The sequence below is a fragment of the Gymnodraco acuticeps genome, unplaced genomic scaffold (assembly GCF_902827175.1).
Source record: "Gymnodraco acuticeps unplaced genomic scaffold, fGymAcu1.1, whole genome shotgun sequence".
Taxonomy (NCBI): Eukaryota; Metazoa; Chordata; class Actinopteri; order Perciformes; family Bathydraconidae; genus Gymnodraco; species Gymnodraco acuticeps.
This window is the reverse complement of record NW_022991505.1, coordinates 34201-45639: the sequence shown is the minus strand read 5'-3', so window position 1 is coordinate 45639 and position 11439 is coordinate 34201. Positions and strand designations below refer to the sequence as shown.

General features: G+C 41.4%; 1 protein-coding gene across 1 annotated transcript; it reads right to left on the bottom strand.

Moving 5' to 3' along the window:
* Nucleotides 1-1955: 1955 nt before the first annotated feature.
* On the bottom strand, nucleotides 1956-9500 carry LOC117533183 (nicotinamide phosphoribosyltransferase-like). Its single transcript, XM_034196828.1, has 3 exons — nucleotides 9188-9500; nucleotides 3646-3802; nucleotides 1956-2152 (listed from the first exon to the last, which is right to left on the bottom strand). Exons 1-3 carry the CDS (start codon nucleotides 9239-9241, stop codon nucleotides 1956-1958), a joined length of 408 nt encoding a protein of 135 aa, XP_034052719.1. The 5' UTR covers nucleotides 9242-9500.
* Nucleotides 9501-11439: the final 1939 nt, after the last annotated feature.

The window sequence follows — 11439 nt, the reverse complement described above, 5'->3', positions numbered from 1 at the left end:
ATGTTGATGTAGAAGAGACATGAAGAAGAGGGACACATGTTGATGTAGAAGAGACTGAAGAAGAGGGGACACATGTTGATGTGAGAAGAGACGTGAAGAAGAGGGGACACATGTTGATGTAGAAGAGACATGAAGAAGAGGGGACACATGTTGATGTAGAAGAGACATGAAGAAGAGGGGACACATGTTGATGTAGAAGAGACATGAAGAAGAGGGGACACATGTTGATGTAGAAGAGACTGAAGAAGAGGGGACACATGTTGATGTAGAAGAGACATGAGAAGAGGGGACACATGTTGATGTAGAAGAGACATGAAGAAGAGGGACACATGTTGATGTAGAAGAGACATGAAGAAGAGGGGACACATGTTGATGTAGAAGAGACATGAGAAGAGGGGACACATGTTGATGTAGAAGAGACGAAGAAGAGGGGACACATGTTGATGTAGAAGAGACGTGAAGAAGAGGGGCACATGTTGATGTAGAAGAGACATGAAGAAGAGGGGACACATGTTTGATGTAAAGAGACATGAAGAAGAGGGGACACATGTTGATGTAGAAGAGACTGAAGAAGAGGGGACACATGTTGATGTAGAAGAGACATGAAGAAGAGGGGACACATGTTGATGTAGAAGAGACGTGAAGAAGAGGGGACACATGTTGATGTAGAAGAGACGTGAAGAAGAGGGGACACATGTTGATGTAGAAGAGACATGAAGAAGGGGACACATGTTGATGTAAAGAGACATGAAGAAGAGGGACACATGTTGATGTAGAAGAGACATGAAGAAGAGGGGACACATGTTGATGTAGAAGAGACATGAGGAAGAGGGGACACATGTTGATGTAGAAGAGACATGGAGAAGAGGGACACATGTTGATGTAGAAGAGACATGAAGAAGAGGGACACATGTTGATGTAGAAGAGACTGAAGAAGAGGGGACACATGTTGATGTAGAAGAGACATGAAGAAGAGGGGACACATGTTGATGTAGAAGAGACATGAGAAGAGGGGACACATGTTGATGTAGAGACATGAGAGAGGGGACACATGTTGATGTAGAGAGACATGAAGAAGAGGGGACACATGTTGATGAAGAAGAGACCGAAGAAGAGGGGACACATGTTGATGTAGAAGAGACATGAAGAGAGGGGACACATGTTGATGTAGAAGAGACATGAAGAAGAGGGGACACATGTTGATGTAGAAGAGACATGAAAGAGGGGACACATGTTGATGTAGAAGAGACATGAAGAAGAGGGGACACATGTTGATGTAGAAAGACATGAAGAAGAGGGACACATGTTGATGTAGAAGAGACATGAGAAGAGGGGACACATGTTGATGTAGAAGAGACATGAAGAAGAGGGGACACATGTTGATGTAGAAGAGACATGAAGAGAGGGACACATGTTGATGAGAAGAGACATGAAGAAGAGGGACACATGTTGATGTAGAAGAGACATGAAGAAGAGGGGACACATGTTGATGTAGAAGAGACATGAAGAAGAGGGGACACATGTTGATGTAAGAAGACATGAAGAAGAGGGACACATGTTGATGTAGAAGAGACATGAAGAAGAGGGACACATGTTGATGTAGAAGAGACATGAAGAAGAGGGGACATGTTGATGTAAGAAGAGACATGAAGAAAGGGGACACATGTTGATGTAGAAGAGACATGAAGAAGAGGGGACACATGTTGATGAAGGAGAGACATGAAGAAGAGGGGACACATGTTGAGAGAAGAGACATGAAGAAGAGGGGACACATGTTGATGAAGAAGAGACATGAAGAAGAGGGGACACATGGATGTAGAAGAGACATGAAGAAGAGGGACACATGTTGATGTAGAAGAGACGTGAAGAAGTGGATCTTGCATAATAGGTGAGCTTTAAAGTGTCTTAGCACCACAGTATAATTATCTAGTTTCAACGTTCCCCTCCATAAACCTTTAAAATAGTATCCTGTGGAATCTCACTAATATGCACGACAACTCGTTACTAGTATTATGTTGAAACAAAGATTTGTCGGCGCAGTCTCTTACCTCCAAGATGTAGTTCCAGCCCTTCTCGTTGAAAACATCATCCTGGAAGTGTTCTCTGTAAACCTCCTTCGCCTCCTGGATCTTCTCTGGGGTCACGACCTTTCCTGGAGAGGAGGAGGGGCAAAGAGAGAGAGAGAGAGAGAGGAGGTTCAGAAAGCGATAGAGTCAAGGGACTGGAACGCTACCGTCCTCTGTAGTAATTCAATTAGAGCTGAAAATGCCTCTTTATTCAAACACACAAATGTACCTCCTTTCAAGTTTTTAGACCATGGAAACGGTTGCACACAACAAACCAAAACAGAGACAATATAAACAAAGCTTGATATTGTTGTATTAAAGGCAAACAGCTAGCATGGCTCTGTTCAAAGCTAATAATAATAATAATGTCTCTTCTGTTGTGTCTTAAATCATTAAGTTGTATTTTGTTGGACGAACGTACTTATTGTTAGTCGCTTTGGATAAAAGCGTCAGCTAAATGCAATGTAATGTAATGTGATGTGATACAGGGGGATGTCTGCAGGACTCATGCCTTTTGTTGGTTGCCTGGCAACATCAAAGATAAAATGAGAGAGTGAATAAAAACCTTAAAAAAAGAAAAGATGGTTTTCCCTTAAAGTAAAACATCTCTTAATGACGTTTCTTTAAAATCTTATGGTAAACGGGTTCCTTTTTCCTACTTTTACGTTTCCTCCTGCACCTTCACTAAAGTACAGTGAGAGAAGATTACAATGCACTCCATGTTTCAGTCACGATGCACCCTTTTGGGTCCATAAGCAGGAGGATCGGGGGATCTAACGGCCGTGCTCCTCATTGAGCTGTGAGGGACGCCGTGTGCAGACAGCTGGTGTTTCTGCCTCGTACGGTGGAGAGCAGCTGTGCTTTTGTCTCCCTCTGTTCTGCCTGTCTCTCCGTCTCCCCCGCACCTCTGCTACCGCACCGTGAAATCCTCTTAAGAGACAGGAGGGGGGGGAGATGCATGCCTTCTTTCTTTTGACTCCTTCTCCTGCTCTCTCTCTCATGGCCCTCGGGATGACGCCGACAAACATCCACCTTTAAAACTAGTTAATTGAAGCGATGCATTATACTCGCTTATCGCTTCCTTCTTACCTGCTGGCTCTGTGCTGCTAATCATCCTGAAGCACCTTGTTGTAAACAGGAGTGTCTCTCGCAGGCCACAATAGAAAGGCACCGGCCATGTTGGAAATGTCCTCAAGCAATGCACTGAATCTAGAGCGGTTCTGCAGATGACCTTCACCTACTTGTGACCTTGTCCTGGAAAAAAGGCTCCCACGGAGACAAATAGCGCATCATAAAAGGCCTGGACAACAGCAGGACAGAGTGCTCCCGTAGTTGACTTGTTTAGTTGACTGGAAGCACCATTTCTATTAGCACAACAACATGAAGAATTCATTTAAAAGCTGCCAAAGTCATTTCAACCTGGCTTCAGCGGCTGTTGCTCAAGGGGTAACTAAGTATGCAGCGTGTGGTGATGTCTGCAAACAGAGGGTGAGCAGCTCGATCTGACAAACATGTGAAACTACATCACAAAACAGGCGGAAGTTTTAGAGGCATCATTTCATTGTAAATCGAGACTGACCTTTCAGGTATTTGTTGAGGATGTACTGTAGGCCGTAGAACACGGTTTTGTCATATTTGACTTTTCTGCTTTTGGTGGGATCGGTCCTCCGCTCACGGCACTCGAAGTAGGAGTACACTTTACTCGTGTTGGGGGGGTACTGTTTGTAATGCGTGACCTGCAGAGACAAAGAAAACATAAAGGGGATTAGACCGATTATTTTTAGCAGTTTATTGCAGATCTATCCACCTTGAGACCCGTTATCGTTTGCGGGGTCCGTTTCCGCGGTTCCGTTACGGCCTCGTGTTCTACGCGAGAGAAAAGTAGCGGATACAACCCGTTTCGTTCTCGTGTAAGCACCGCCTAAAGCTGCTAGATATCATGGAGTAGTATGAAATGCAAATATAAGTCTTTATCACATATGTTGTCGGACGCCGAGGCAGTTTTGGGCTGCATACGCAACAACGAAAGTTATTTTCAAAGACTTCGAATTCAGTTCAATTACAACAGACGGAGCTATTCACGGTCACAACTCAAGGATGCTGGAGCAAAGACGTTTTTGTTTATTTTATCAGTGATTAGAGCTCTAGTTCAACAAAACACCCATCATTCAATATATTGTGTTAAGTCAAATAAGATCTTTTCCCTTACCACAATCAGTGGTGTGTGTTTCTAGTGATCTGCTTATCGACTGTCAACTGACAGACAAAAGAAAGTGTGTAAGACATGCCCAGGCTTGTTCCTCACCCGATGAGGGGAAGTGTACCACACAGAGAGCAGAAGACAGTCAGCTGGAGCTATCTGGTCGAGAATTCAATCCAAAATGAACCCAGGGATTTCCACTGAGAACACCGGGGCATCTCACGGTCAACTTCCAGAAGAAGGTCCACAGATTGATGGGAACGGCTACAGATAATTGACTTGTTTTGTAATGGGATCTTCAGACTCTTTCAATAGTTTACCTGCAATAGATTTAGAATCAGAGACGGCAAGGGCTCAATCTGTGATAAGCTGCATTCAGTGGACATTAAACGTACATCTTACAGTCGCATCTAGGGAATTATACTTCATAGAAATGATAAAGGAGGACATAAAAGATCAAACAAGGGTTAACATAAGTCATGGGTTGCTAAATACTTGATTTATGTCGCAAGCACAGGAAAAGTATAGATCACAATCTAGAAAAGTAGGCATTCGAGGATCAAAATAGTTATTTCCTAGTTTGAATGAAATGTCAATGAACTACTCAGTTTCTTTGACCCTGTCTCTGTCCGTTCGTGGACTCAAATAGAGTCGAGTGTCACACAACATGACACTGCGCCTGACCACGTGTGTGTACGCATTCCCTGGCCGACATGCCCACGGAGATACACAAACACACACAATATGTAACCATGTCTAATTTGCAAGCTGCACTATCCAGACCTCTTCATGCATTATCTTATAATCACCATTTTCTGATCTTCTTCAATAAATCTCTGTGTGATTCAAAATCAACTCGGTCTCACTTTCCTTCTCATTATGCAACATTATAGCATCAAAAAATGGGAAATTATGTAATAAGAAGGAAGGTGAAACGTAGTTGATATTAAATCACACTGTCTTGGTCATAGGGTTTTATTGAAGCTGCACAAATTCATACTCAATGTTTTAGGTGTGACTTTACTTGTGTGTTTTCTTAAAGGAGTCGTTTGTGCTGACAAATCCAGAGACTCTACAGTTTCCCGAAGCTCATTGGCGCGTGTTTTGGTTTTCTGCCAGATAACTTCCTGGTTTTGGCTCATTTAGAGTTCACATACAGTCAGTGAAAAATGCTCTGATATGCTAGTCTTTAACTAGCCTCCAAATACATCTTGAGGTTTCGGTGATTCCCAGAAATCTGCAACAGTAACTCTAGTGTTAAAAAAATGATTAAGATTGCCAGTTACATTTTGAGGATTCGATACTTAAACTATATTAAACTCCATGTCTTTGGGGTTTGGACTAAAGCAAGACCTTTGAAGACGTAGTTTGGGTTGCGATTGTCATTTCCAGGTTTTTTATGGACAACTTGAATGGATGGAAATAATCATTATACAACTTGAACTCGCCTAGAGAGAAGTTGACTCAGATTAACGTTAAGTGTCACCTCTTTATCTTCTGACTAAGTTTACCATCCGCCTCCTTACACTGCACTATTAAACTCTGATGGTGGTGAAGCAATTAAGAATAACATCATATAGAAAGTCTTCAAAAAATGCTTATTATTCTTCTGTTGCCCTTTGAGGATTGAATGCAGTGTCTTGGACAGGAGATCGAATTGGAAGCCATTGAAAAGGGGAATGTTTGGACACCTAATCTGGCGGCAGATCGGATGTCTCTCTGCAAACATCTGAAGCATGCAGCGGCTGGCCTAATGCTCAATGAGAGTATCCTATTAGCTAAATGTCACAGGATAAAGCCTCACTGTAGCCACTGTGGAAATGTTTCCCCCACAAATCCCAGACCTCTACCTACTCACTCGCTCACTGTACTTCTCTAGATCTAAGCTTCAGAAAAATGTCCTGTTGCATAAATGTGGTCATATGCCGACAAACTAGTGTTGTGGTACTCTAAGAATGTGCACGACCAATGATATCTCTGTACATCTGAGAGACCCTTAACACCAACAATACACTTGGTCACGGCTTTGTTAAATAAGACAAAAGGCGAGTTTGGCTTTGGGGCTGAGCTTCTCAAAACAGACAAAACTTAAAGGCACCCAGGTGCAGCTTGTTTTCATGTCATGTGAACAGAGTGTATGCGTCTTATTGGTCAATTAAATGATACCGCTTCTATAGTTACAAAGGTTATTGCACAGTCATGCACACACAACATATTCATGCCACTCACAATGGCACAGTCGAAGCACACATGGCTTGGCTCCAAATCAAAAAAACGTTTTATTTGTACTTCTAGTATAATACAGCAGCTGTATTTACAAAGTATGTGCTGTTGTATGCAACCGCAACCACACTACTTCATTCTTGGTCCTTGAACTTTTGCTTATATGTCTGCTAAGCAAAGGATCGTTGGTCAGAAGAGACGAAAAAGCATAATGGCTTTCATTTTGCAAAATGCGACTGCACGCTGTAGGGACGGATATCCGGGTATTTTTGAGCATAATGCATTTGTTGTGCTTTGGAACAAACAAATGACTTTTCCGGCATACTGATATTTGTATCTCAAGATTACATTTGGATTCTTGTGGTCCCTTTTTTTCATTCAAAACTATTCCTAATCAAGTACATAGGAGAGCTCATTTCAATATCTTCTCTAACTTATGTTGTGCTGCTAAATGACGGCAGAGTTAATTATATAAAGGTTATGGAGTTTTTATATTTGATAGGTTATTATTTTCAGCACCCGTTGACAAAAGGTCACATTTTTCGTGCACAAATAAACACGTTTTACTATTATTTCTCTAGTTCATCAATTGGAGAATTTGGTATATCAAGGTTATACAAAATACAATGTTGCACACTACATAAATGTAGGTTTAAGCTAGCTGCCTTTTAATTTAACTTCCTAATATATAGGCTCAGGTTTTCAACACATCTGATCCTACTTTACTGAGAGGTCCAGCTTTTTGTTTACCACTGTGTTTGTGTTTAAAGAGTCGCTCCAGCCTCGTACGACAACACAGGTTTGCCTCGCCTGATACCTAACATGACATTTGATCAATCCTTAGTCTTTTCCCCATTGAGCTGATATTTGCTGCTCCTCTTGAGCCTTTAATTATCTTGACATTTTTCAGCAATGCTCTGCTTTAGATTGGACACACACCTGGTAGCTTTCAAGAGCAAATGCTTCTGTTTGCCACTGAGTCTCATAAAAAAGCATTTTGGCACTTTGAAAGTCTTTAATATATCTTTCTCTATTCCTTTTTAATAGACTTCCCAAAGTCTACAAAAAGGGGATATGATACCTTTGATAAATCATGGTTCTCAAATTGCTTTTTGTAGATAAAAATGTCCTTATCACAATGACATGACATTGTTTTTATGATAGAGATATGCTATATCCGAAACGTTGTAAAAAATTAAACCAAAACATTTCACTCCCGAGAAATAAAAACCGAAAGCGAACATATATCTTGGAAATGGATTCCAGGAGACAAATATACATTAAAAAATATAATTACCATACTATTTGGCTTACACTCAAAGGAATTTCCTTTATGAATATAAGTACTACATCCCTTAAAAACGATGTCTTTACTGTGTAAGGAGACTATTTTTTTTCTTAGCGTTGGTAGCTCCATTACATGATAAAGCACCTGTTTTACATATTGATTCATATACCTGATATGAAAAGACCTCACAAAATCTCACACACTCACAGCATGGCTGGCTGAGAATCAAAAAAAGAGTATAAATAGACACTGGTTCAAAACATATCACCCTGTTAAGAGATGTGTTATATAAATAAAGCACTACCTGGTGCCAGCTCTGACTTTCAATGCAATAATGTGATGGCCTAGACAAGTAATAGTACAGTTTAGTTCTTATAATATATCTTATTAATCATTTTTGAGGTACTTTCCAATAAGTAGGATGATGCCTAATAGTCCAACCTCAGTTCCCAGTCATTTTCTCTAGAGCTTCAGCTTTTTTTGAGAAAGTACATAATCACACCTTTTCTTGTAATGTAGTTAAATCAGACTCCATTTACGCAGTTATGAGTATCAACCTCAGTTTTAAGCTTCCCATTTTCCATTTAAACTCAACCCTCTGTTTGTCCTGACTCCCTTCCTGTCATTTCTGCCCTTCTGTCCCATCATCACACCACTGACCGGTCATGACTGTGCAGAACATGGAGACCGGCCTGGAAACCACTTGCTACGTGAGATAAAACACTCCGAGAAGTGCATTTATTCTCGGGATACATGTTGCGTTTGCAGCCAGGCTCTTTAACATTACTCATTGTTTCATTCGCCATCAAATCCTGAGGCAGTCGACTATTACAAATCGTTGTTATGGGACCAAACGTACCAATTCTACGCATGACTTTGGATCCAGATAACCTAGAGGTGCACACAGAGAAATGACTCATTTTAACTTTCGGTTTTGATTTCCCGTAAGCGAGGCATTGGTAGCTTCATGCCGGCTAACATGACGCCTGGCTGGGCTTTTGAATAAGACTGAATGACTTTGTCCATGTGTAGATCAGATCGCCGGGCTATCAATACAGCAGTAGCTAGCTTGTGGCTAATATTAGCTCTTTTTTATATCAATCTCCATTGCCTCCTTTCTGCGCTTCCCATGAGCTAGCTAGCTAACACCGCTAGCTTCATGTCACTGTGACTAGCAACGCCGGCTACGTAACAACCAGCAGCTTTAGATATACGTTATATATGTTAGGAGGCTTAAAGATGGATGCTCTCTTCCTGAATTGTGGTACTCCATCTTCCTGTCCTTATCGTGCCAATTCGGCCTTCTGTGAACCGAGAGAGACCGGCCACAGTGAAGATGGCCTTGGGACCGGTGATGCAACCACCTTGACTTTATGCTGTATTTTCCTCCATCAGAAATGAGTACTGTACCTTGTATGAGTCGGTGGCTAACAGTATGCTGAAGTCGCTGTCTCTGTGCTCCATCTTTCCCTCCTTGTGGGTCAGCTGTCAGTAGGTTCAGTGCTGTGGTTCGGGGACTCTCCAGCTCCAGTAGTGTAGCTGAGTTTGGGGGGGAAGGACCAGGGGAAGGACGAACTGAGAGAGCCGGGCGGGGGAAGGGGCGTGCGGACCGGCGTCACAGAAACTCCGGCATCACTCGGGGAGGTTCGGTTCTACTCGGTCAGCTATCCCGGTTTCTGAATCAGAATCATTACATCATTACTTGTTATACGCTTTTATCTAAAGCGACTTAGTCAATACACCACCACAGGAGCAATTTGGGGTGAAGTGTCTTGCCCAGGGACACAACGACATGCTGATTGCAGTGGGGTTTGAACCTGTGACCCACTGATCCGAACATCAACGCACTAGTCCACTGCGCCACACGCCTCCCTTCTGAATCAGAAACGGGTTTACTACGAGATAGGTTTACACCACCTACTAGTAATTTGACTTGGTGTCGTGACTCGTGGTGCATAAAAGTAAAACAAGAATCAAAAACGCAGGTAGAGAACTAGAAAAATATGTTTTGCATCCCCCTGTTATTTCAGCCAAGATGAGTGTTTCATGTATGAAACTCACCCTGTCCACTCAGAACAGTACACCATATCAGCTGGTAGAATAGTTTAATCCTATTTAAGGAACGTAATAGGTGGATGCACTATTTGTAGAAAAGTGACTTTGTACCACTCACTCTAATTGGGTCAGATTTGTTTCTGCAGAAATATAAATCTGCAAAAATAAAATAAATGAAGATGTATAGTCAACAATAGGTTTATATGGCCTACCAGTCAAAAGTTTGGACACACCTTCTCATTCAATGGTTTTTGTTTATTTAAAATGTGTTCTACTTTGTAGATTAATAATGAAGACATCAAAAACTATGAAAGACCACATATGGAGACAATTCACTCGCATCGAGCTCCACCCCCCCATATTTGTGTCCTATGTCATTATGGTCATGCTAATAAAGTTATTATTTAATTGAAAGCAATACACTCAAGGGTATGCCCCTATAGAAAAAGCACTCAATTATTTAGTGGGAATGCTGTTAACAGTGTTAACAGCATTCCAACTATCTGTTATTCTACGCACGAAAAGTTTATTATTATTATTCCGCCGGTATTTTGGCCCTCTTCTCCTCCCGCATTGAACATCGCAGAAACTCAATTCATCACATTTTTAACATTGAAGTCAATGGAGGAAATCTTCAGACTTCAACAAATCTTCATGCAACTTCAACTGCTAACTGTTCATTCATACTTTCACTCAGAAACCTCATTCCAACTTTAAAATGTTACACATCTTTCTGGGATTATTCGTGTAAACGACTTTTAAATCTGATTCTTACTTTTAGAGATATTAAACATTGTTCAGACCTTGTTAAAGAGGCTTTCTTCACTAGAGTGCGTGATGTCACAGCTAAGGGTAGAACATCTTGAAATTTGCCTTCATATATTTTTTTAAAACTGCCATAATTCCCAAACCCTACATTCCTGAGACATGTATCATGACAAACGTAGGACAACATCTCGCTTGAAAAATGACAAATAATTAAGCAAAAATAATTAAACAAAATGCCTCTTGAGGGCATGAAGTGACAAAAACGTTCAACATGCCTCCATTAAAGCCCATTGTAATTTCAGGCAGATATTTCCTCACGGCAGCACACCTTTAGTTAAACTGCCAAAAAGGCCACATTATTAACCCGAAAGTACACAAAAATTACACTTCAGATACTCAACTTCCTTGACATGCTTCACGTTTTGAAATTTCACAGATATCTGTTACAGTTCTTCCACAAAACGTTCACATGTAAGAGGTTTATCTCTCATTCAGAGCAATGGAAACCTATGACCTCTGCACACCTCGTTAGCTCAACTATAAACACCTGTGTAATGGAACACGATGGTGTCATCACTCCAACTGACATGCTCAGAGCAATAGACTTCAGATAGCAGTGTGCCAACAGTCCAGCCGTGAAGACATCTACCGGACAGTTTTGAGATTTCTTCAAAAGCCGTTGCCATGGCAACACATTGCTCGCCTTGAAACACGGTTTTCTCATAACTTCAGTGAAAATACTCCAAACAGCCCAGAACTTCGCAGGTGTGGTAACGATGCAGCCATCAATGCATCTAAGCGTATTATGGGGTGTCATCAAATGCCGTTGCCATGGCGAC